The sequence below is a fragment of the Alexandromys fortis genome, unplaced genomic scaffold (assembly GCF_014885135.2).
Source record: "Alexandromys fortis isolate MF-2015 unplaced genomic scaffold, M_Fortis_MF-2015_v1.1 scaffold_55, whole genome shotgun sequence".
Taxonomy (NCBI): Eukaryota; Metazoa; Chordata; class Mammalia; order Rodentia; family Cricetidae; genus Alexandromys; species Alexandromys fortis.
The window spans coordinates 4,057,107-4,083,951 of NW_026067936.1; the positions used below are offsets into that span (position 1 = coordinate 4,057,107).

At 44.3% G+C, this 26,845-nt stretch overlaps 1 protein-coding gene and 1 non-coding gene across 3 annotated transcripts; one reads left to right on the forward strand and one right to left on the reverse strand.

The window, feature by feature from the left end:
* Positions 1-1,257: 1,257 nt before the first annotated feature.
* Positions 1,258-1,388, reverse strand: LOC126504507 (small nucleolar RNA SNORA3/SNORA45 family). The gene has a single exon (XR_007592629.1). It is a non-coding gene; the product is annotated as a small nucleolar RNA SNORA3/SNORA45 family (small nucleolar RNA).
* A 5,753-nt stretch (positions 1,389-7,141) lies between these two features.
* Positions 7,142-25,535, forward strand: Chrnb3 (cholinergic receptor nicotinic beta 3 subunit). Of its 2 annotated transcripts, XM_050146855.1 has the most exons (6): positions 7,142-7,190; positions 15,453-15,625; positions 17,382-17,426; positions 21,744-21,853; positions 22,275-23,157; positions 25,401-25,535. In XM_050146855.1, the coding sequence occupies exons 1-6, from the start codon at positions 7,142-7,144 to the stop codon at positions 25,533-25,535; spliced, it is 1,395 nt and encodes a 464-aa protein (XP_050002812.1). The 2 variants fall into 2 exon arrangements, with proteins under 2 accessions (XP_050002812.1, XP_050002813.1); XM_050146856.1 differs by lacking the exon at positions 17,382-17,426.
* The last annotated feature ends 1,310 nt before the right edge of the window (positions 25,536-26,845 follow it).

A 26,845-nucleotide genomic window follows, 5' to 3' on the forward strand; every position in this document is an offset into this window, starting at 1 on the left:
TTTTTTAAAATGTATACAATGTTTTGCCTGCATGAATGCTTGCTGGCCAGAAGAGGGCTCCAGATCTCATTGCGAACGGCTGTGAGCCATCACGTGGTTTCTGGGAATTGAACTCAGGGCTGAGCATTTTGCAGTCTAACGATGGGGGGGGGGGGAGGATGGAGAACGAAGCTGCGTGAGGTAGATGAGATGAGCAGCCTCGTGGAATCTCAAAACCCACAGTGCATTCACGTTTTAGCTTGAGCGCTTCTCTTCTGTCTCTCTGCACGAATGTCAGTGGACATGATGTGACAGTGAGTGAGGAATTCCTGGACAGAGCCCAGACCTGGGCACAGCAGGCCAGTGAGTCCTGTTGTTGTAACACAGTTGTAGAGAATTCTACATCACCCTCGAAGCGAGCTTAGAGCCCATGGCGCTGTGGATTGTGGCTGTGGCTGTCGATTAGGATGGCCAGGACCACAAATGGTTTAAATATCCAGTTTCCCAGTCTCATACTCAACCAATTAAATCGATAAATGTTTTGGTGCCCGATCCAGATGTTCTGTTTGCTTTACTTTAAAATGTAGTTTTCTTATATGTATTAAAAGTCCAATACTGACGCAGAGATACATTTCTCGGAAATTCAAAATATATACCAGACAAATTTTATTAATTTTTTAAGTGGCAGAATTTCCAAGGGATATAAAACATTTAGAAACTCTGACCAGCAGCAATAGGCAGTGATTTGACCAATCAAATGTTGAATTCACATGCAAACCAGGCAAATGATTATGAATAATTTTATTTAATATTTAGGAAAAAATACATTTGTTGATTAAGTTAAAATATCAGTGTATCCTTATTATCTCTAACTCTTCCATTTATGTGTGGTAAGAGATTCTGACATTAAGTATAGTTGTCTATAGGAAATAGAAAATCATGAAAACTTATTAACCATTTGCAAATGACCACTGACTGCTAATTCTCATGATCCCTAGATAAGAAAAGCAAATATCCACTCTTAATAACACCTGAGATTATACTTCATAATATCACTAATCAGAGCATTTTGACTAATGATAAATAATTTACAGGAAATTCATTCACCTTTTCAATGTTTTATTATAAAACTAATTAATTGAGCGACATTAAACAATTTTAAGCTCCATTATTCTGACATTTCTAGTTGTATTATTCATGATGCTACTTAAGATAAAAAGAAAATGATATTCTGAGTGGTGGTGGCACATTCCTATTTTTTTTTTCTTTTCAGGTAGGATATGTTTCTGATCTGGGCACTAACATGGACTCTGAAGACCCCTACCAGTGAATCAAGACCAGCAGATTCTCTTCAAGAACTCTAGCACACCAGGACAACCACCATGTCGGGATGTGACTCTAGCCCCAGCACTCGGGAGGCAGAGGCAGGTGGATCTCTGCGAGTTTGAGTCCAGTCTGGTCTACAAAGAGAGTTCCAGGACCGCCAGGGCTACACAGAGAAACCCTGTCTTAAAAAAAAAGAATATGATATATTACGGCTTTTACTTAAGATTTATTTTTGCATCTGAGTATTTTCATGTAGTGGTGTGTGTGTGTGTGTGTGTGTGTGTGTGTGTGTGTGTGTGTATGTATACGTGTGTGTACCATATGCATGCAGTGCCTATAGAAGCCAGAAGAGGGCACCAGATAATTTGAACTGCTGTCAGACATGGTTATGAACTTCTGCAACTTTGGAACTTAAATGAATATTTTTGTACTGCATGGTGCTCAGAGAGGTCAGGAGAGGGCATTGGATCCACTGGAACTGGAATTATGGATGGCTGTGAGCAGTATCATTTAAAGCTTCTGAGAGACCCTCCCAAGCAGCTGGGATTGACTATTCATCTAACCCATTCCGAGGAATATGACATCTGAAGCCACAACAGTTATTTGTACAAAATTACTGTTATCAAATGGCAGAAGTCAAGGTTTCTGATTCTTGTTCCAGTGCCTTTCAAGCATCCCTGCCTGTAACCAGTTCTGCTAGCTATATTACTAGCCAACCACCACATACAGCATTGCTCGTAACTACCTCTGCCTGTCACGTTAATCCGTGTACCCAACCTCATGATTATCTAACTACCCCTCCATCCTACTAATCAAGGCAACCTACCAATCTAACTGGATCTGACAACATGCCATTATTACCTGTAACCGCCCCTGCCAGCCCTTCCACCCAGAGAAACCCACCATCGTTACCTATCACCTCCTCCTGGAGTTCTGCTCATCACCTCCCTATACTGCTAATCTAAGTCCCAGTCAAGCCACCTTTGCGTTTCTAGTGTGCACCTGCAGTGTTGAAATCCAGAGCATTTTCCTAGCTTGCTCACTGCCCCCCCCTCCCCAAATTCCCAGCTTTCCCTGTCCTTGAGTGCATTGCTTCCGTATGGTTCCTATTTCTTGCCCAGGGATCCCCTTTGGCCTCAGTGGTTGGCTTCAGTACTCTTCCTCAAGCTTCTGGTAGTACATCCGTTTGGATCCCTTGGCCAATGGGCACCTTCGCAATGTACTGTCTGTACTACTACGTGTACTACGGTACTACGCTTGTATTGCGGAGCGTGCACTACAGGACCATTTGCCAGCCGGACAAGAACCTGGAGATTTAAACACACAAAGACACACAGACAGAGACGCGGGTCATCCCTGAAACAAGAATGCCCCTTTAGTGCGCACCAGAGCCGCTTAGATATGGATCCTTAACTGATAGCCACGCCCCCGCCGAACCCACCAGAAACCACTCCCCTGCCCTCAGGAACTCCTGAGGGTCTCGTGCTCAGAGCAGCTGCAAACACAGGCAAACAAACTGTTTTGCTCAGAGCAGCTGCAAGCATAACACGTTGTTTACGGGAAATTCAGGATCTGGGTCCACAGCCCCCAACATCGCAGTAGGTGTCTAGTCCATTGGTCTCAGACAAGGCTTCCTTTCATACTTGAGACCTTACTAAGCTGACTCACAGTGTCCCGACTGTCACCTCGACAGGAAGAAGTGCAATGGATGACAGGTTGGTGACAGCAGTAGAGGAACATACGCCTTCCCACGGGAGGAATGCAGCATTAGAGAGGAAAAAAGGAGGTGGCGCTGGGTGGCTGTCAGCGCAGGCGCTGAGAACCAAGACGCGTCCTGCTCTACCAGCCAGGCACGTTCCGGGACCTCTTGCAAGGTCACACGCCTCTTCTATTCCAGTGACCTTCACTTCAGAGCCTTTTGTAGCTCGCACAACCGCAAGACCCCTCCCTGTGCAAGACCCCTCCCCGACCCTCTTTGCGGGACATTAGTGTGGTTTGGTTCCACTTTCACAGTTTGTATCTGATCCCTGTGGTGGTTTAACTTGGAAGCAGATGTCACTCAGTGGACGGTGGCCTGAAACAGAGCCTCTCTTCAGGACCTGATGGTTCAGGTTCACTTGTACCGTGTTACTGTCTGGAGGAAAGATTTGTGTTTCTCACAAGCTTTCAGCTGACTGGACAGTGGGAGCAGGTCTGGGAAACGCTACCATTTGTGATCAATGTGAAGGGCATTCATGAGTCACTTGGCGGTGCTCACACAGTCCCTGAGGCCTGGGTGTGAGCTCCGCTCAGTCACAGCACTAGCAAATCCACCTGAGTGTCCACCGTGCGGGCTGTAACTGCTCTAGATCTCCTCGTTGGGAGCTGCCGGTAGAATGGTGTAGCGGCTGAATGATGCGCACTGCCTGCTTGTGCAGAGTTTGGAGCGTAGGTAGAATCTATTATTTTTATTAAGATGCAAGGAAAATTAATATCTAAACAAATAAGCACACGCCCCTTGAAAAGGAGCTTGTCTGCGCGGACCTGCAGTGTGAGCGACAATCCACCAGAGGGCTCTCAAGTCCCACACCCAACCTTCACTGGCCCTACCTCCAAAAGGAACAGTTAATGGTAACACTCAATAAGGGCTCTGTCTGCACTGTGGCCAGGCCTAGGAAGTAAGGCGTGAAAACTGCCTTTTCACCCAGTGTAGCGGCACATGCCTTTAATTACAGCACTCAGGAGGCAGGGACAGGCAAATTTTTGTGAGTTTGAGAGCACCCTGATCTATGGAGCAAGTTCCAGGACAGCCAGGGCTACCTAGTGAGAATCTGACGAAACCTCCTTTTTTCAGTTCTGACTGTTCACAGGGGATACTATGTTGGGAGTGACATGTTCTCCATCCAGGAGAAAGGAGAGCTTTTGCTCCATTCCTATTTGGAGCTGTGACTCAGATGTGTAGAATGCAGAGGCAAACTGAGAGTTTGAGATCGGCTCAAATTGTAACTGAATGAATTATCCATATTTTGTATGACCTCCCCCCCCCCCATTTTAATACAGGCGAGTGCTTGGATTCAGCTCTGGAAGCAGTGCAAAGGTTCGAGTGCTGGGCTGCAGGGGAGTCAGTTCTAACCCTGACATTGCAGTCATTCACTGTGTGGCTCTCTATAACGGCTTGCCGTCCCAGGCTTTGGTTTTGTTGCTTGGAGAAAGACCGTGGTGGGGTGCTTAGCTGTCTCATGCAAGCTTTACACAGCAAACATATAGTTCCTTCAGGCTCTCTTTTCCTACTCTCAGATCCCGGCTCTCCGTCCTTCCTATTAGCTCCTTTTCCAGACCACCAGTCTCTTGACCTCTCTGGGTAAATGTTTTCTTAAACCGTATCCCATTACTCCAAGCAAAATATGGGTACGGGCCAGATGGAGGCCAAGCTGCTCAACGCTAGTCTTAGGGATTGTGCAATGCACTCCCCGCAACCAAGGACGTTCACTAAATGGGGTTCTCGAGAAGATATAGTTGGTGTAACTTGGTAAAACGTTGTGGAAAGAGGGCCCGTGAGCTGGTTCCGTGGGCAAAGGCACTTGTCGCCAAACCTGACGTTCTGAGTTTGATGCCTGGGACTCGTGTGGTGGAAGGAAGGAACTGATTCCTACAGGTTGTCCCAGATCTGTGTACGCACGCCGTAGCTTGCTGGTGTGTGTGTGAGTGTGCACATGCTAATAGATACAGTGTAGTCATTTTAATGAATGATGGTTTAAAGAAAACCATGCAGAAGAAAAACATGTCTAATCTCAATTCATGTAAATCTGGTCACTAATTACCTCTGGTTAGCATGGGTCAAGCATATCAGCCCTTTGAGACTGCCATCTGCGGTGGGCGACAAAGCCGTGCGGTTGGGTTTGGCTCAGTGACCACCTGGTACTTTCATTTATGTAGTTCTCTGAGACGCATCTTTCATGCTTTCAAGGCAGTGCTTCCCAATCTTTCTAATGCTGTGACCCTTTGATACAGTTCCTCATGCTATGGTGACCCCCAAATAAAAAATTATTTCCATTGCTATTTCCTAAGTGTGATTTTGTTACTGTTATGAATCATAATGTAAATACTGTGTTTTCTGATGGTCTTTGGTGGGGGGTTGAGACCCACAAGTTGAGAATCCATCAGTCAGTGGACGGTGGCCTGCAACATGGCCTCTCCCTAGAACCTCATGGTCCAGGTCCAGTTGTATTGCATTGCATCACTCTCTGGAGGAGAGGACCCAGGGTTCGTGTTTCTTTCAAGCTCTGAACTGACTGGACAGTTAGGGCAGGTCTGGGAAACGCACAGGACTCTATCAAGATCATAAAGCTTCCTGCCTCACAGAGGGCTGCAGTGCGCCCTTCCACCCAGGCATGCTAGAAGTGGTCCAGTTTGTCATGTATGGCAGAGCTATGGATCCAATCACTAGAGACCTTCTCCCAGGCTGACGTGCTTTTGCCAGTCAATGCCTCATTTATACTTACTCATTTAGCCCTGGACCTACCCAATTATGCTTGGGAACCACCCACCAACGTCCTGGATAACTTCCTTTTTTTGCTTTTTGACAGTATCAAGGTTTGTAGTATAAATTCAAGAGTATAAGCTAGCTAATTATTTGGTTGCGTGTGGACTTGTGTGCGCAAGCGTGTTCATGTGTGCTAGAAGAGAGGGGCCAGAACCTTGATGGTGGGTGGACGAGGAAGGCTGATTACAAGAGTTCTTATTAGCTGACGGACACCGCTGCTCTCACAGTCTTAAACCGACTCAGCATGACCTGCTTTCCTCGTGGACACGGTGCCTGTTTTATCTCACGCCCCTCTCATCACTGCTGCGTGCATGCCTTTTATGGAGGCAGACCAGGAGAGCCCAGAGCCCCTGAGCGTGACTAGAGCTCCTGCCAGCATCAGACAACAGTGGACCTACAGAGTTCTGCCTTCTACTGCATCTGACTCTCCAATGATGGCGATGAAGAACTCCTGGTTATTTCTGCTTGGTTGGCCACTTGTAGCATTTCCTTGGCTGCTGTGCATTGGTCCTGCAGAGCAGTGAGAAAAAACGTGCCCATTTAGGTAATTTTCTTTTCTTTCTGGCCACCTTATCCATGCGGCTCCAACTTTGCACTTGCTCATTGAACAAATTTATACCCGCTAGAGCCCCCATGTGTGCGTGTATATAGAGGAAAAGTAAGCTGTTTGATTCACCACGAAGAAGGTGGGACAGGAAGAACAGTGTTTCAGATTCTCGAGAGAAGCAGAGAGAGATGACACGCCCACCAGCTCATCTCTTGCAGCCAGGAGGAGGGGTGGGGGGACCAGCAGGTTCAAGGTAGACTAAAGAGTCTGACATCAGGACGCACAAGTCCCATTGGATATGGAAGGGGTCCGGGAATCATCTCATTTGTGAGCTCCTGGTCCAAACTGAAAAGCCTAGTGAGCAATGCCTCACTGGTCTCCACGACAGAGACCACGAGAGGCAGGCATTCTCATGGCACCGATTGACAACCACAAGAAAACACCACAGGAATAATCCTAACTTGTCTAGCCTCATCCTTCCCTCTCATCCCATCTCCCTCTGTAAGAGAGTGAAATAACAAGTCAGGAGTTAGGACCCAGAGATGTTTTAGCCTCACAAGACCCGACAGCTCACTGGGCATCAGTGAAGCGCATTTTAAGAAACCCACACCGAAGGGAGACTGTTTTCATCTCAGGCAGCTGGTCACGATCCCCTTAGGTTCCGTTTGGACTTTGGACCACTTTTATTTTGTTTTCAAACCTTGCTCCTTTCCAGAGGAAATGCTGTGTGGTTGAAAGGAAGAAATCACCTCTTTTAATCAGACACCATGGCAGGTTTCTTCCTGGTCCTTTTGGTTCTCAGTCTCACTCTCTCAGGTAAGACTACCTTAAACTAAGTGCAGCTGGAGGTTGTTCAGAGGAGGGGAAGCAACAGTGCGGGACCCAACATTACTGTCGGAGCAGACACTGAGCCCTTCAGGGTAACCTTTAAAGTGTGGCTCAGACAGATAACTCCACGAGATCTCTATAAACAGGCTGCTAAAGAAGCCAGAGCTCTGAGGATGCTTTAAGACCTGCTCTTTGACTGCATGCTGCTCTTTGAAATCTCCCTTGACATAAAAGAGGGAGATGCTACCGAGTGCGTTCAATGCTGTTCCCAGGACTGTTAAAGTGTTCGGTGGAAATTTGCCAGGTGGACATTACTATGTCACGTCTACTAACAATCGCCGAGTCTCTGTGCAGACATTTAATTTCGTATGACATAGCCCATAGACCTGTTAATAATTTAATGAAGTTTTGTAAACTAAGGGGCTTAATATATTTCAATACTCTAATAAAGATGCCTGTGAATATCTGTGCTATATGAACTAATGGAAAGAGGGATTGCTGATGAGAAAAGGGAATTAATAGGAGGTGAGAATAAAAATATAAAGGGAGGGGGGCAGTTGATGAGGCTCTTCTGAACACTCCGGGGATGGTGGCCAGTTTTCTGGAACTTGGAGTCATTTAACTGTTAACAACTTAGAAACAAAAAGTTTTGTCATGAAGCTAAGAGCAAGATTCTGAGAAGTGGTATTCTATTAATGATTTTTCTTTATTTCTTGGTAATATATTTTGCCCTATCGGATTATTGCAAGTGTCAGATTGAGAACTGAACATCCAGAACTAAACCCTAGACTTACAGACGTCAGACTTCCAGAAATCGCCCTCCACCACGGCTGCCCTCAGAGGCAAGCAGCGTAATGTCTAAGTGTAGAGAAACACCAAGCAGACTCTAAATAGCATCAGATCTGTCCTCTCAAGAGTCTTAAGTATAGCCTTCCAATAATAAAAATGATAATCAACTTTTGGGTACTTAGCATACGATTAATGTTCATATATCTGACTTTTTTTGGCCTTAATTTATTAGGATATTCCTTTTTCTATGAAAGAATTGATTCTTACACTGTGCTTCCCAAGGGAAGCATCTCGGCGGTTAGCAAAGATAATTAGCATAAACTCTCTAGGTTCAGCTATGCTTCATCCTCTGCGTACAGTAACTATTGCTTTAGAAAATTGGAATTGGAAGAGAACCTGGTGCTTTTAACCCAGTGTGGAGGCTGCAAGAATGTGGACACGTAGTCTGTGAGTAAATGTTTCTTGTAGATCAAAAACATAATCAATCTAATTACCTGAAATCAATCTCACTCTGAAACCTCGGGAACCAGTGGGATCTGCTTAGATTTTTGGACAGACTCCCCCCCCCCTTCCTTAAGTTCTTTAATCTTACAGCTCACTGTAAAACTATTTAATTACACAAATTTATTTTTCAGATGACACTGGGTACGCTTTCGTGTTTTTATATTTCTAAATTTGGTAAATAAGAACAAATGCATAGTACTGTGAGAGAAAAATCTCTCATGTTGATTTTTCATGTTTGAGGGCTTGTGCATGTTCCCAAAGAGAAGGGACGCTGGCTTATTGGTCTTCCCAGCACTCTTCCCGCAGGATGAGGTCTGGTTACTCATTCAATAAATATTTATTACGTATCTACTGTACCCTGGGAATACTTCCAGGATGTGTGGATACATGAGAGAATAGAGCAAAGTCATTCTAATAAGCTTCCATGCTTGGAATGATCTATTAAATATTTACTGCTTGGTTTCACCCTGAGTACCAGGTCCACATGTTGGCAGGAGTGGCTGCCATTTCTGTGGCATAGTAATGGAAAGAAAAACTAAGCCAAAATACAGCAAATGATGTCAAAAACATCGCATTTCTCAATCATAATTGTTGAAATTATTCAATTACTTAAAATATTTCAATAATTTCTTTGCTCTCATAGTTGAAGATCAACAAAGATACTATCTTTAGCAAAATCATAAAGAACCATGGGAAGTTTTGTTTGTTTTCTTATCAGCTATTTATTTCCTGGAATGAGTGAGCTTGTCAAATCCTCCTAAAGGGAAATTTAGTATGGGGATGGGAAGAGAACAGGGGCCCTGGCAGTCTGAGGCCAGGAAAATTCGTCAAGAATAAAGAGCCCAGAAGATAAAGTCTTAGTCTGAAGCTGGCCTTGGGCATCAGTTGAGGGCTGTGCCCAAGGATTGGTATACTAAGCATTCTCTTTTATATTTCCTAAACAAAACCAAAAGACTTATTTATTAGTGGGTCACACCTTGGGGCCGCTGCATGGATGTCAATCTGTAGGCACTGAAGGAGCCACAATAGTCATCTATCCCTGCTTATCCTTCCACATGCTTTGCCAAAGAGGAAGTTGAATCAGGACCAGATATCAAGCCTCTAGCTCTGGATCCGGTGCCCACTGGTGTTCAGTATGGATCTGCTGGATTATTGTTTTAGTGATGGGGACCTTGGCAAGAGTCTTGGTATTTTGAGCCACGTGGAGTACCACTCTCAGAGTGCACTTCAAGCTCCAAGTTCCCTGTGCAGAAACAATCAGCACCAGGTGTAGAAACCCCCATCTCCGCCTCTCAACACGTGTTCTCTGGCTCTATTTGTTCCTTCCTCTTCTGGTCCTCTACCTGAGGACTTACCTGTCTGGCTGCAAAGAAGATACTTTGCCAAGAAAGATCAGAGCATTTAAGTGGGGAGATGGGTAATGGGAGAAGACGTGGGAGACTAGGGAGCGAGAAAGCTGCATCAGGTGGATGATGTTTACGCCTGTTGCATTCAGTGTTCATGGGATGCTTCAAAGCAAGCAGATAAGGGCTAAGTTTGGAACAAGAACACTCCTTTCCTGTAAAATCTTCTATGTCTCCCTCCAAAGAGAACGATTGAAGAGTGTGATACTCCCTCTAAAGAAGCCCTGGGCAAAGAGATGAAGCCCAAAGGTCAGACATCAACTATATAGGAAGGAACTGTTGAGTTATTTATAAAACACCAGCATGGAGTGCCCTCCTGAGATCAAACACATATTATTTGTGCCTTAGTTTTAGAACTTCACACTCTTCTAAGCATTAGGCTGCATCAGACAGAAGGATGATGTTTAGCTTTCTGTACCTGTAGAAAAATACACGTAGCAGGCAACTGGTGAAAATATTTTACCTTGTAGTTAGATTTTCTGGTCTGCTCTTCTTTAGGGATTGTGGTGAGGCAGCAGATTGTTGCAGGAGGGTAGAGTTGGGGGAAAAACTTCTCACATCATGAACCAGAGCACAAAGGAAGAGGGTTCCAGAATCCCACAATTCCCTCAAATGCACCTTTCAATACCATGAGGACCTTCCCCACTTTCTACTTCTTAAAGATCCCAGTACATCTCAATAGACACTACCCAACACATGGGCCTGGGAGCTGCTGAACATCTAGACTATAGTAAACAGTAAAGCACACTGGGCACTGAAGGTGTCACTAACATCATCAAAAATAGCAATGCTAGTAACTTGTGTGCCTAGAATCAAGCCGTTGAGACTGTTTCTGTGTAGAAGCAAGGGGAGGAGATAAATCACGCCCCCTTCACCCCCCCCCAGATAACCACAGGCAGGTGGAACCATCTGACCTATCAGCCTGAAGACCACAAGCTGCTATTTTCTTCCAGCTTAGCACTAAGCGCATCCCTCCTTGAAATCTTGATAACATGTAATTTTCTGTGTCCTGGAGCAGCGGGCCAGGGCCACTGCCTTGTCTGCCGTGGAACATGACCATTTGTGAATTCATTCATCACACACCATCAAATATTTAACAAGGCTGCGGTTTCAAAGAACCAAGCACGCCCAGCGTCATTCATATTTTATTTTAAAAGGACAAATGATTAACTTGTGTGGGCTCATCCTCTGTTCCTGCTGTAGCGACTAAAGCATTTACGTTTTGTTTATTTATTTTTATTTGGTGAATTTTGCTTTGGTCAAAACAGACTTGCCCCTGTCGGCTCCAGCTGCCATAATACAATGCATCCTACAAGTTGGCGACTTAAGCAGCAGGCATTTTTCCCAGTCTTGAGGCGGAAGTACATCCTCACCAGGGTGGAGAGTTCCTGGTGAGAGGTCCCTTCTTGGAGGGCCGAACATTTCTTCTGGGTCCTCACATAGCCCCTTCCTCCTTTTCATAGGCTGCATCTTCAAACATCCTCACTTTGGGATTGGGTCTTCCACGCATGATTTGAGGTGAAACTAGGAGCAGTAGAGGGTGAGGAAACTATAATCAGGGAATATTATAATAGAAAAATCTATCTTCAATAAAAGAAAAAATAAATAAAACCAGATGAGGATTGAGTCTTTCTTGCTCGAGTCTCCAGATGGTTTCTCTCAAATGTAATAGAAAACACCAGTCTTTACCTAGGCCATCTGCCCTCTGACTCTTTCCGAAGGACCAATTCCACCCACCTAGCCCCCATCCCTAATTCACTTCTGTCCCATGGACCAGCATGCTCTTTCCAAAACATTCCAGGACTCTTCACCTCTAGAAAGCTCTTCTCTTCTGCCCTTCTCTCCCTTCTCTTCCCCTCCCCTCCCTTCCCTTTCCCTCCCTCTTTCCCTCCCTCTTTTCCTCCCTCCCTCCCTCCCTCCCCCCCCCCCCCCCTCCCTTCCTTCTTCTTGAGAGACTTTGAATGACTGCTCAGTTTCACTAGGGTTTATAGGTTTGTTTAAATAACTTGTCTGATTTTGATTTACCTTTTACAGGTGGTACTTATCAAGAAAATTATCCTTTCTTTTAGATTTTCCAATTGGTAGAATACAGGTTTTAATTTTTCTATTTATTTATTTATTTATTTATTTAGTATTTTGAGAGAGGGTTTCTGTGTGTAACTTTGGAGCCTGTCCTGGCACGCGCTTTGTAGACCAGGCTGACCTTGAATTCACAAAAATCCACCTGCCTCTGCCTCCTGAGTGCTGGGATTAAAGGAATGTGCCACCACTGCCTGGAGTGTACAGGTTTTTAATACATCTTTACGAGTCTTTGGATTTCCTTGGTGTCTGCTATTGTATTTCCCTCTTTTATTTCCAATTTTGTTAATTTAGATGCTCTTTTTCTCAGCCTTCTTAAAAATGTATTCATTTATTATATATACAATGTTCTGCCTGCCTATGTGCCTGCAGGCAAGAAGGTGGCACCAGATCTCATTATGTGGTTGCTGGGAATTGAACTCAGGGTTTCTGGAAGAGCAGTCAGTGCTTAACCTCTGAATCATCTCTCCAGCCCTCTCTGCTTTTTAGTTAATTTGACTGAGAATTTATCAGTCTTTTGATCTTCTTAAAGAACTAACTCTTTGTTTCATTGATTGATTTTTTTGTTGTTGCTATTTTGGTTTCTATTATATTGATTTCAATCCTGAGTTTGATTATTTCTTGCTATCTACTCCTTTTGGGTGTGATTTCTTCTTTTTGGTCTAGAGATTTAGTGTGCTGTTAAATTATTACTATGATATCTCTTTAATTTTTAAATTTAGGTACTTATGCTATGAATTTGCCCTTAAAACTGCCTTCACTGTGTTCCATAAGTTGGGTATGTTGTGTATTAATTTTTATTCAGTTCTATAAAGTCTTTATTTTATTTTTAAAGTTTTGTCTTGACCCACTTTTAATTCAGTAGTGAGTTGATCAGTTTCCATGAATTTTTAAGACTTCCGATGTTTCTGTTGTTGATATCCAGTTTTAATCCGTGGTGGTAAGATAGGATGCAGGGTTTTATTTCAATTTTCTGGTATTTGTTGATACATCCGTTGTGTCTGGGTTTGTGGTCAATTTTGAAGAAAATGTCATGGATAAAGCTACTGAGTAAGGGAAAAATGTTCTATAGATATGTTAGGTCCATCTGATTTATGACGTCATTTAGCTACAGTATTTCTTTGTTTAATTTTGTCTGGGTGATCTGTCTATTGGCAAGAGTGAGTGTCTTAATTAGAGTTTCTAGTGCTGTGACAAAACACCATGACCAAAAAGCAAGTTGAAGAAGAAAAGAGTTTATTAGGCTTACACTTCAGAATTGCTGTTCATCACTCAAGGGGATTCAGATTGGAAAGGAAGAAGTAAAACTTTCGTTATTTGCAGATGATATGGTAGTATGCATAAGTGAACCCAAAAACTCTACCAAGCATTTAAGTACCTGGGTTTAGGATGACTCTAATTTTAGGTCTTGTCTCTGTTGGGTGGGTGTTTTGGTCTTTGACTTCTATTGCTCTCTCCTTCTTAGGAGAGTGTGGTGGCTGTGTGGAGGGAGAAGTGAGGACCCTCTCCTCCTCTGGGATTAAATTCCTACTTCAGTGCAGTAGGAAAAGGAGTCTAGAGAGACAGAACAACAGCAGATACTTAGGGATCCAGAGTCTGTGACAAGGAGGCAATGGATGGAGGCGGGCTGTGGGGATGCTGGGAAGACACCTGGGTGGGGTCTCTTTGAACTCTAGAGAATGAGGAGCCAAGAGAACACGTTTTCCATCAGGAGGCTCCAGGGAATCACTCCCCTGACATTTCCAGGAAGCTTTTAGGTCTCTTGACCCATGGATGCCCTAGCAGCTGCCCTGTTGCCCTGCCCTTAGATGCTTCTCTCCTTACTAATAACAGCCAAAGCACTAACGTTTCAGAAGGGTGAGTTTTTAAATGAATAAGCCCAAATGTAAGGCCACACTTCTCCCTATTGCTCACTTTAGTGCTTTTACTTTAATACACTTTGTATTTATACATATGTTTTCTTGAGTGGAAGAGAAAGGGCTTTCATCCAACTGATAATTCCTGGGTTTGGCTTAGTAAACTTGGAGGGAGCATTTTGCTTGTGATGGTTGGTCATTGTGTGTGTCTCTGTGGGATCAGAGGTCTTCTTGTGTAGGTCTTCCTACAGATTCGGTTCTTCTAGGCTATCAACAGGATACTGACCTTTCACAGAGAGGCTGAAAACAGTACCTAGGGAGCACATTGCTTTAGGTTTGCAGCACATGCTAGAATATAAAAAAGACTCACTAGACTACATTTCTATGTCATTCCCCCAACTTGAGGCTTCATATTAAGTCAGGGTATTTTAGGGGCTTCCTTACTCAGGAGCTTGCAAAGCTCTTCCTGGGAGATGACGAGGGAAGGACCCCTAACAGAAGACGGCATCCGGAAGAAGACCAGAAAACAGAGAATACAGTGGGTCTTCAGGAAAGACATAGGCCTTTCCATGTTTCATTTATTCTGTGTGAAGAATGAGTGCCTGCAGTAAAGCCAAGGGGACAAAGAGGGATACTACACAGCACACTGAAGTCTCCGGTGCGGCCAGGATGGATGAAGAGATGCTGGAGAGGCAGGGAAGAAGGGGAAGCAAGAGATTTTTCTATTGCTGTGCTTTTTGTTTTGTTTTGTTTTTGAGGGTTTTTTTTGCTTTTGTTTTCTTGTTTGATTACTTTGATTTGTTTCCTTTTGTGAGGGGTGTGGCAGGAATGAGGGGAGGATATGGGGGGACTGGGAGGTGAGCAGAATTGGGGTGCATGATGTGAAACTTACAAAGAATCAATAAAGAAGTTAAGTATAAAAAAATGAGTGCCCGCTTTGGGTCAGGCCCTTTTCTGAATGTGGAGAATCACATGTGTTACATATAATAGATGCTGTCTGCCCGTCGACTTGAAGTTTGACGGTACATAATGAGAACATGTGACTATGCGCACAACATATTTAAAACTGTACATATACAACACACATACAAAGGCAACACACACATAATTAACTACACAGACAACACACATACAAATGTAAGACACATGTATGTATACAATAATACGTATACATAATGTGATTGTACATGCATATGTATATTTATACAACATATATACAAGGATAAATTGGGTATACGATACACATACAATGATAGCCTGTATATAGAATACAATGACAACATGTATATACAACCAACTAACAAAAGATAAATTCAAGGTGCCATAAAGGAACCAGCACATGAGCAATGTACATTTCTATAAGAAGTTGGCATTTGTGATGAGACTTCATGTGGGTGGTAAGGTGGAGGCTATATGTGATACTTCTGAGATCCACGTGTGTACACAGTGGTGAGAAGACTCTGGTTTTGTCAGTGTGGTGTAGGAAATTAGGATGCAGGTGGAGAGCGGGGTGCAGAGCACCTCATTTCACCACCTCTGCTGAGTCAGCTGATGGGAAAGAGATTAAGGTTCCAGGTGCAGGGTGCTGGATCAACTGTTCTGTTGATCACTTAATTCAGGTTCCAGGGTGACTCTCACAGCCACTGAAGGACTCAGCTCCGTAGCTGAACATGAAGACGCCCTCCTCAGACATCTGTTCCAAGGTTATCAGAAATGGGTTCGCCCTGTGTTGAATTCCAGCGACATCATCAAAGTGTATTTTGGATTGAAAATATCTCAGCTCGTGGACGTGGTGAGTCATCCTCCGTCCTGCGTTCAGAACAACACCCCATCCTTAACTGTTGTGATTCCAGACATCTGTCTGTCCCTGTCCTGACACTGACATTTTACACATAGGCTACGGTGAGCAGAAACCTGCCCCAAGGAGCCAGTGAAATGTCCTGAGGAAGGAATGGCAGGTCACCCCATGCCAGCATTGTAGGACTCATGGGTGGAAGGTGGACAGGGGAACTGAAAGAGGACTGGCACCAGGTTGGAAGCAGGGGAGAAGGGAAGATGAAGGCCAGGGTGACAGGCGAGAGCCCAGCTTGCTGCTGTCTACTAGCTGGGCTCTCAGGGCTCCTATGTCTAGAGGAAGACAAGGCGGTGATGACAGAGCCCTGTTCCAGTCCGGGTGGCTCCCACTTTCTCTGAACTCGCCTCTCTCTAGCCTCTCTGCTCACTCTCCTCTTGGGCTTGTACTTCTGTTATGTTTATGCTTGTGGAGAAAGCTGTAAACTCAAATTGTCCAAATGCAGGAACCCGCCCCATGATGGGCCCCAGAGTCCTAGAATACTTCTCCGGTGTGGCTCAAGCCTTCTGTCATCTCTAGGCTGGCCCAGTAGTCCAGGATGACTTCTGGAAAATCGTCCACAGTTTGTCTTAAATGTAGCTCTAATTTCTTTCTTCTTTGCACCATCAAAAGCCTTCTGAGTTATTCAGTTGATAAAAGTATCTCCATATTAAATTACTGCTTGTTCTAATATGTATTTTTGTTTTGTTTTCAAGACAGGGTTTCTCTGTAGGTTTGGAGCCTGTTTTGGAACTTGCTCTGTAGACCAGGCTGTTCTCGAACTCACAGAGATCCACCTGCCTCTGCCTCTGGAGTACTGGGATTAAAGGTGCGCACTATCACCACCCAGTGTCTAATATGTAGTTTCATTTAAGCAAATATATGGAATGCCTTACGGTAACATATCACTGACTTATTCTTAAGTTTGGAATCTTTGATCTTTGGGGGTTTAAATGCTCAGGATTCTCCCTAAGGAAAATCCAAAAACCTGAAACCCTCCACTTTCATTCTTTTTAACTGTCAACTATTAAAATCCTTTATTGGTTCTTTGAGAGGTTCATCCAACCTGCTTTGAGAAGGTTCCCACCTCTTTCCAGATTTGGTCCCTCTCTGCTCACCCAACACCGTTCCTTTAAATGAAAACCCTTCAACACCGATTTATACTGCCTAAATATTCTTGGATGTGTGCATCATGGTTGGTTTAACCAGGGCTACCCTCTTATAGAAAGCTGTCTCTTTATCTCCAGAAGCTAGGAATGGCCAATAACTCCACAGCTAGAAGTCGAATTTCCTGCCCAATGCCCATCTCCACACTGGGCTTTGGTTTATCATCTCTGTGATTTGGTCTATCTCTAGGATTTGGTCTATCTCTGTGATTTGGTCTATCTCTAGGGTTTGGTCTATCTTTGGGGTTTAGTTTATCTCTGGGGTTTAGTCTATCTTTGGGATTTGTTCTATCTCTGGGATTTGGTTTATCTCTGTTATTTGTTCTATCTCTGGGTTTTGGTCTGTCTCTGGGTTTTTTCTATCTCTGGGTTTTTTTCTATCTCTGGGGTTTGCTCTATCTCTGGGATTTGGTTTATCTCTGTTATTTGTTCTATCTCTGGGATTTGTTCTATCTTGGGCTTGCCCTGCTTTCAATTAATATTTGCAGCTTCTGTGCTGTGTCCAGAAGATGCCGTTTAATGTTCACCCTTTGTATTTGTTCCTTTCTTAGGATGAAAAGAACCAGCTGATGACGACAAATGTGTGGCTCAAGCAGGTGAGGTCACTGAAGCTATGTCTGCCAGGCTGCCCCGGGCCTGCCAGTGCTTTCTACTTAGACATGGTACCATCTGAAAAACACTAGAAAGTGTGCTGGGATCCTCAGGGGAAGATTTCGGGACACCTGGAAAGGGTCTGTTCTATCTTCAGCTGTGAAACAGGAGAGTAGCCCTGCTGGTGTGTGGGGATGCAGCTTCCTGTGGCTCTGTTCGTCAGGGGTGGGACAGTATGGGGCAGGGGTGACATTGGGCAGGCAGTGACTGACAGTGATTCAGCACTATTAATGAGAGTCTGCTGAGTGACAGGCACTGTGCAAGATCCTGGAAGGGAGGGAGAGAGAACAGTCCCACCTTCAAGGAGAGGATGGGGGCTAGTGAGTGATGTAAGGAAAAGTTACTCTAGGTAATGGACATCATAAATAAGTTTATATAAGAGCCCGTGGTTACATGAAGGTGCCGCTGGGATGGGAGAAAGCCCGGGAATGCTCCCAAGAAGAGTAGATCTTTAACACAGGTGCCAAGGTCAAATAGAAGGCCTGATAACCAGACCGGAGTGGATTTTGTGGACCACATGAACTGTCTTCCCAATAGTCCCCGTAACTTCACAATGCTCTCACATCTAAGCAAACCAACAGAAACTTGTCTCAACCATTCCAGCATGCCTTACTCAAAATGAAGACTAAAGCACTCAGTCCCCCCTCTTTCCTCCTTTCCCTCCCACACTAGCCAATAACGTCTCCCCTCAACCATGACTTTACAAGTCCCAGCTCTCCCAGGCAGAGGGATTCCTCTAGCTGGACCTATTTTTATTCTATTGATTTTATTTTTCAGACCCGCTTGTCTTTCTTCTTTGAACTTTCAGAGAGCAACCAAATCTCTGGGGACCATAAATATCTTATTAACTGACTTGCTGGAGCCATGTGAGAAGGGCAATGTCCTGACCCTTCAGACTCTGCACTGTCATGTTAAAGGTCCAAATGCCTTGCCTGCCTGCCATCCATCCATCCATCCATCCATCCATCCATCCATCCACCCTTCATTCTTCTCAGGACTTCTCCACTAGTTCCCAAGAGTGTCAGTGTATTAAAATAGGACCGTAGAAAATCTTTTAGATAAATTTACATTTTTAAATTCTCTTTAACGTTATTTAGGCCGGACAGACATTATTTTATTTTTAGATAAAATACTTCATAGCTCTATGAATCAAAGCACAGATTAAATTCTTTTGCTGCCAAGCTCAACTTCTGCAAATAGGATTGCTCACATTAAGCAGAATGTTAGGTTGTAAGAAAGGGGCTCCTCACGAAGATCCACAGGCAAAGCGAGCAACTCCTGATCTTCACGTTAGTAACTTCCGGGAACACATTTGCTAGCAGCCCCAAATACCCTGCCAAAGAGTTAAATCTAAATTATATTTGATGAGATGTAACAGATTAAGGTCACCTGTCCACATGGCTGAACACGAACAGCATAATCAAGCCTTAAATCACACAGCAACAACCTGGGCTTTCAGAAAACAGAGCACCCCATCCCACCCCTCGTTCTAGAGTTAACTCTTACCTGCCTGCATTTCAGTGAAGCGCGGCTTACAAAGGGACCTTGAGTAACTGGTCCCCAACCCCCCAAAAGAGGCAGTGGCACATGAGGGTAAAGAAAGCCTTAGCCGTTGGTGCTGCACTGACTGTTTGAGGTCTGCACGCAGAGCCATGCACAGCCTGGGATTTTATTGGGAGCAGACTCCTTAATGGTAACTGAGAGGGAAGAAAAGGGAAGAAAACAAACGACAACAAAAAAGCCACTGTGTGTCGACATTTCTGAGCCTGGGACCCTCTGATGATTCCCAGAGTCTCTCAGCAGGAGCCAAGGTAGTCACAAGGAGGGAGTTGTGTGTGTTCTTCCAAATGGGGTAGAAAACAAAAGAAGCTGGAAATGCTGAGAGAATGCTTTAATTAGTCTGATTCTTACTTGCTAGTCCTCTATGCTTGCTTTCCTGCAGTTACATAGTATTTCAACTATTTTAGAGTCTAGCCTCCCAAAAGCAATGAAACTATGTCTTCTTCTTCTTCTTCTTCTTCTTCTTCTTCTTCTTCTTCTTCTTCTTCTTCTTCTCCTTCTCCTTCTCCTTCTCCTTCCCCTTCCCCTTCCCCTTCCCCTTCCCCTTCCCCTTCCCCTTCCCCTTCCTCTTCTCCTCTTCCTCCTCTTCCTCCTCCTCCTTCTCTAAAGAAATCTCACCTTTGAAGAGCTCACACTATTTATCCGAAGCTTCAAGTTTATTTTCCTTTTTAAAAATAATATTTTAATTTATTCTTTGAAGATTTTGTGTAGATGCATTATGTCTTGGTCACCACTGCCCAGTTTGACTCTCCCCAGGCTCCTCAGCATGCCTCCCTTCTAACTTCATGTCCTATTATTTAAAAATATATATAATTCATTGAATCCAGTTAGTGTTACCCGTATGTGCATGGATGTAGGATCGCACCATGGCCCTACTGTGACGGACAGTTCCCCATCTTCCTTCAGCAGCAGTCAACTGCCATTGGCTCCCAGCCTGGGGTGAGGTCTCTATAACCCCACCTCCATCCATTCTAGAACTGCTTTTCAGAGATAACAAATCAGTATTTATTTAAACAAGACAGAGATGAAAATGCCAGCTACGACCAAACATTGGTCCTTTATGCCCAACCCAAATCCGTGTAAGCTGCTTTGCTGGAAGGAACAGGAAATAATATAAAAAGATAATTTGAGTAAAAACATTTAAAAAAAATATCAAATCAAAAATTCATCTCTCTTATTATATAGTAAGTCTAAGGCAAAGGTAATTAAAATATATAACATTTTAAGTTTATTCTTTGAGAATTTTATACTTGCATATAGTGTATTTTATTTATATTCATTCTCTGCTTTTCCCATCCCTTCCAGGAGCTCCCCCATTCAATTTTATGTTTTTTTTTTTTTTTAAATAACCCTCTTGTCTTCTATAATCCTCTGAGTCTGATTACTGTTGTCTGTAGGCATGGGTGTAGGGCATATACTATACCCCTAAAGAGAGCAGACTCTTTTTCTCCGTTATCAGCCTTCAATAACTACTCAGGTGGAAAGGTAGCTTGGGGTCCCTTCCCCCTCTGTACAGGAATACTGACTGGCTTGATCCTGTGCACATTTTGTGTAGGTAACCATAGCGCTGGTGGGTTCAGGAGTACCTCAGCCTGTCATGGCCAGGAGACACTGTCTCACCCTGACCTCTGGCTCTTACAACTTTCCTGTCTCCTCTTCTGTGATGTTCCCTGAGCCATGGGTGGGATGGCAGGGTCTGGGGTGGTTGTTCCAGAAGTCCTATCTACCACTGAGCCCTCCCCATCACACTCCTCCGTCTGAACAGTTAAGGGTCCCTGCATTGACCACTATCTCCTAGAAGCAAAGTTTCGTTGACCAAGGTTGAGAGCCTCACAAACATATGGGTATAAACATAAATATTTCGAAAGCGATTTGCGCTTTTTAGGCATCATTCATATTTCAATGTTTTGCCATCCAATGAAGCCCCTCATCTGCCAATTCTTGATTTTTTAATGACATAGATGGCATCACTGGGCTTCAGGAAGCCTCACGCTGGGTACCCCCTTCTAACACTTGAAGAAAAAAAAAAACCCAAACATATGGAGGTCCAGAATAATAGGGACCTAATTTAAAATGCTAATTAGGAGCTTATAGAAACCACTTTACAGAAGCTGCCAAAGGAAAGTCTTCCATGCATTCTCGCTGTTTAAAAGTGACGAGGCCATCAGGAGTGGTCACAGGGTGTGGACATTTCACAGCAACAGGCCAAAATCATATGTTCCCATTGTCAAGGGACTGACATCTCATTGAACAAATCCTCCCGGAATAAACTGGATGAGATCAGATATTACTTTAGAGAAAGGGTCTTACTGTATAAATCGGGCTGGCTTTCAGCTCAAGGTCCTCTCAGCTTAGCTTCCCAAGTACTGGGACTAGCGGCATGCACCTTCCCACACAGTTGTGATTTTCTGTTTGTTTCTTAAGAGGAAATAGGGTAGAAACACAAGTTGTGAATCCATGCCCTTTGTGACAAGCCTCTTGACTGGCTCACCCATGGGCACGTGGAGCTTCAGAGGCCAGGCTGGCTTACGGAGCATCCTGAAGCCTCAGCGAATCCTAGATAGGACGCCAAGGTCTAACCTGGGCAAAAATCCCCTTTGTAACAAAATGGTGCGCTGGTAAGCTTTAGAAATTTGAAGACCCCAAGCTCTAAGGGTGCTGAGTTTTCAGAATAAAGTTGCCGCAATGCTCATTTCATGCAGGAGTGGACAGACCAAAAATTGCGCTGGAATCCCGAAGAATATGGTGGAATTAATTCGATAAAGGTTCCATCAGAATCGCTCTGGCTTCCTGACATAGTTCTCTTTGAAAAGTAAGTATCTGGGGGCTGGAGAGATGGCTCACAGGTGAAGGGCACTGACTGCTCTTCCAGAGGTCCTGAGTTCAGTTCCCAGCAACCACATGGTGGCTCACAGCCATCTGTAACGAGATCTGGTGCCCTCTTCTGGCACGCAAGCATACATGGCAGGAATGTTGTATACATAATAAATAAATAAATCTTAAAAAAAAAAAAGTAAGTATCTTAGAGTAGTGACTGCATTGGTCAGGTTAACATAGGAGATAGAAAAGCCTGATTTGGGTGGAAGAATTAACTTTATCAAAGCGGTCTCTTTGTAAAATAGTGATTGGCATTACGGCGGGAGAGGAATGTAGCATAGGCGGTCGACTGGTGGGACAACCCCCAGACAGTGAGCGTTTGGCCGGCCACTAAAGCATAACTACTTTCATGGCAGCGCTGACGGACGTTTCGAGGGTTCCCTCATGACCAAGGCCATTGTGAAATCCAGTGGGACCGTCAGCTGGACTCCTCCCGCCAGCTACAAAAGCTCCTGCACCATGGATGTCACGTTTTTCCCATTCGACAGCCAGAACTGCTCGATGAAGTTTGGATCCTGGACTTACGACGGCAGCATGGTTGACCTCATTCTGATCAATGAAAATGTGGACCGGAAGGACTTCTTTGATAACGGAGAGTGGGAGATACTAAATGCAAAGGGGATGAAGGGTAACAGAAGAGAAGGGTTTTATTCCTATCCGTTTGTGACCTACTCTTTTGTTCTGAGACGCCTGCCGTTATTTTACACCCTCTTTTTGATCATCCCCTGCCTGGGGCTGTCTTTTCTCACGGTCCTGGTGTTCTACTTACCTTCCGATGAAGGGGAAAAGCTTTCGCTATCAACCTCGGTTTTGGTCTCTTTGACGGTGTTTCTTTTAGTAATTGAAGAGATAATCCCGTCTTCCTCCAAAGTCATCCCCCTCATTGGCGAGTACCTCCTCTTTATTATGATTTTTGTTACCCTGTCAATCATCGTCACGGTTTTCGTCATTAATGTTCACCACAGATCTTCCTCAACGTACCATCCCATGGCCCCCTGGGTGAAGAGGCTGCTTCTGCAAAAACTCCCGAGATGGCTTTGTATGAAGGACCCCATGGAGCGCTTCTCCTTCCCCGATGGAGAGGAGAGGAGAGCTTCAGGGCGGGGCAAGGTCTCAGGGAAAAAGAAACAGACCCCTGCTAGCGATGGGGAACGAGCTCTGGTCGCTTTCCTGGAAAGCGCGGCTGAGTCGATCAGATACATTTCACGGCACGTGAAGAAGGAACATTTCATCAGCCAGGTGAGTCCGCTGTGGCGTGACCGGGAGGGCACAAGGGGGCCATGCTGATGTCCCTAACAACAGAATACAGTTCTTGTTTACAATGACATTATCACCTGGCCACTGTAAGCCATATATATAAAAAAGAACAGTCAATGCTAGAAATTTTAACATTAAATTTTTATAAAAATAGTTCACAAAGCGTAATGACTAAAAGCAAGTAGCTGCAGCTTCAGCGCTCTTCTCCGTAATTCCTCAATTCCATTTTAAAGACTTCAGTTTGCACCTTTAAATGGGTTACCCTGGCCTGTGGTTATTTTCACTTCTTCATGTTATGATCTTATAAAACATGTGTTTAAAAAATGTGTTTAGTGAAGAGAAAGAATCAAAAGTTGGAAAGTAATACATGTTTAGTTACAACAGATACTTCATCAAGGGAAAAGGAACTGGTTACTTAGTGTACACATTACTGAAAAACAAGTACCAGGTGATTTTATCTGGGAACCCCCAGCTCCCCAGGAAGATGCCAGGAGTTTGAGATCAACAGTGTTCACACAATGAGAGCCTGTCTCAGAACCAGAAATGCCCAAGTCTCAGAGGCACCACCGTTTTGGCCACAGACCGCCACAGACCCACTCCTATCCTGTGTGACATGTTACTTTGCCAGAGCTTCATTTTTCTGGGAGCTGCCTTCAAGGACACAACCAGGAAGAAATGACTGGAATCTGTCAGTACTCAGGCTGAAAGTAGCCTTTATCTTTACACCATCTACACGCAGAGTTCAGTCATTTACTCTAAAATTCTTGAAAACTAGATCACGGCTAACAAACAGGTCTAGGGAAGTGTTTTTGGAAGCATGCTGTATATTTTATTTTGTCCTCATAGCTTCAGCCTGATTTGTCTTCTCTCTTAACTCTTTATCATATTTTTTTTATGCAATAGATTTTAAAAAAGGCTAGAAAAATACCAGCTATATGCTTCAGCTATTAGGGAGGGAGTTTCTGTCTTACTTCTTTACATCTTTTGTAAATCTAATATAAACACAAAAACCTGAAAGGTGAGCTCCTATTTATAATATAAGTAGGTTTTAAAAAAGTATGATCAGTGCAGATAGTTTGGAAAACCCAGACAAGAGGATCACAATCACTAGTAACCCCACCACTTAAGGTTGACATTTTAACATTTTACTTTATTTTGTTTTATGCTACAGTTTTGTTTCTGAACTTGGAAAACTCAGGAAAAGCCAAAACAAAACAAAACAAAACAAAACAAAGCAAACAGCTCTTCCCCTCCTGCCAATGAGCGGGCCTCCTGCTCTCTTCCTCTTTACCAAATCCTTATCAACAGGTGAAAATATTGATCCCAGCACTCAGCTGGTTAGCAGTTCCCTGTACCGTGCCCTGGTTTTCCCTGGCAATCTGTCATGAGGCTCAGTACTGCGGCGAGATTCCTGGGGAGATGGTCCTGTTGTCCCTAGAATACAGAAGATCCTTTCCTTCCTCCATCCATTTCCCTCTTCCCCCCTCCTCTTTCAAGGTCTTAAGTGGTTCCCACCAAGTGCATTTTCTTTCTTGTGATTATGCTCTGAAGCTTCCTGTGCAACTGCTGTTAGCTTGAGGGCAGTGTAGAAGCTGGACTCTGTGTCCCTTGAAAGGTGAGCTCCTATGCTTCTCTCGTAGATTTCCCTAGCCATGGCTTGTCCCTTCTTGCACCTGCTGCTGCAAGCCTGGTACCCATTCTGCTACAGCATCCCAGCCTAACTAAAGGCCCCATAGACCCCTGTCTTATAATGCCTGTCCTACCTGTCATTTCCTCTGTCAGTGCTGTCTTCCGGAGCTGGAGGAGCCACGCCCACGCGTGGGATAGAAGGAAAGTCCTGTGACACTTACCTAAAACTGCTCTAAACATAGCAATTTGTGCTTGGTTTCGTAGGCATATCAGGAAGCATTGTATAAAAATCAGTTTTTTTTGTATGTGTGTTTGATTAGCAATATTTCCAAGTATACAAATAATTCTGTAGTCTCTGTGTACATTTTCACTGTTGGTAAGTGTTCCTCAAAACTCAACTTGCAAGTTACTTTCTTGAGGTGCAATGAATAACCTCACTGGATAGAATCTAAGCCCACGCTGTTAATGATGTGCATATAGATTTTGAAAACTTTAAAACGTGTCCCGAATCCAACATTGCTCGTTTCACATCCCTGAATGAGTTCAGAAGCCGCGCTCAGCCTCTTGAATGAAAGGTGCCCCTTTCTCTTCTGCAGGTCGTGCAAGACTGGAAATTTGTGGCCCAAGTTCTTGACCGCATCTTCCTGTGGCTCTTCCTGACAGTTTCCGTTGTGGGTTCTATTCTGATCTTCATTCCAGCCTTGAAGATGTGGCTTCATCGTTTCCATTAGGAACAACCTTCTAGATCCATCTAGAAGACATGCAAGAGACAAGCCCTGCCTCCTGACAGCTACTGGCATGCGCACAGAATGCAGACGCCTGCACTAGTGGCAGGGCCCTCGTCCCGTTGTCTGGGCTTTCTGTGTTTGGAGGATCCTGAGAAAATGTGGGTTTGATTTAATGTGATGGGTTGCTGCCCTTAGAGATGGATTTGGACAATTCAAAGAGGACGCCAAGTTCTGTTCTTGTGCAGGAGGCCCCAAACTCCTATAGCTGTTCATCCTTGCATGCCTGCACCTCTCTATCCCCTGAATTTCTGCATCTGTTGATCTCCCGAACTCTTTCATCTGTTCACCCCAAAATGCCTGCAGTTTGCCCATTCTGGTACCCCTAGTATCTGCCCATTCCCTTGGTGGCTGGCCTGAGCTGCATACTGGTGCCATGTCGTTCTTCTCTGTCAGTGTGGGTTGACCACATTTTAACAACAGTTTCGGGAATTATACAGGTACAACTCTTGGCCTAGAACAACTGTGAGCACACTGGTCCAAGATGCCACTTGTCAGTGAATGTCCCACAAACATGGTGTTCATTGACCATGATCTTGATTGGCTGTGACATATCTCTAAGATAGGTGTGACTGGAACTTGGTTTCACTGCATTGCAAAGCTTTCCTAATGGTACTAGTTGGAGCTCTGGTGATTTGCAGCTTGTGAGATCCCATCAAAATACGTTAGAACAGAAAAGCAGCCATTAGTTACTAGAACTGCATTCATTAAAGCATGCCTTTCTTCTCTTAGGAAATTAAAAGTGCTGGATATTCTTTGATTATGATTTGGATAATGTCTTACCCAGTATCCTATTGCTGTGAAGAGACACCATGACCATCTCAACTCTTATGAAAGAAAGCATTTAATTGCGGGGTTTTCTTACCGTTTCAGAGGTTTAGGTCATTATCATTACAGTGGGAAGCCTGGTGACATACAGGCAGACATGGTGTTGGAGAGGTAGCCTAGAGTTACTTCTAGATCTGTAAGGCAACAGGAAGAGAGAGACACTGAGGCTGGCTTGGGTGTTTGAAACCCCAAAACTCACCCTCTCCCCACACACTTCCTCCAACAAGACCACACCTACTTCAACAATGCCTCACCTCCTGATTCCTCTCAATTAGTGGCTCTCCCTGATGACTAAGTACTAACATATGGGAGCCTGTGGGGGTCATTCCTATTCAAACCACCACAGATAGAACTGTTTTCCTCCACTGAGTCTCTGTCTTCACATTCCTTTCCTGTGTCTCCCTCCTTTCCCCACCCCACCCCATGGC

Excerpts from the sequence above, each read along its gene's own strand:
- Chrnb3 (XM_050146855.1), top strand. The coding sequence starts at position 7,142 with ATGGCAGGTTTCTTCCTGGTCCTTTTGGTTCTCAGTCTCACTCTCTCA. Across the intron at positions 15,626-17,381 it reads TATCTCAGCTCGTGGACGTG|GATGAAAAGAACCAGCTGAT; the intron begins GTGAGTCATCCT and ends TTCCTTTCTTAG. Across the intron at positions 17,427-21,743 it reads CAAATGTGTGGCTCAAGCAG|GAGTGGACAGACCAAAAATT; the intron begins GTGAGGTCACTG and ends CATTTCATGCAG.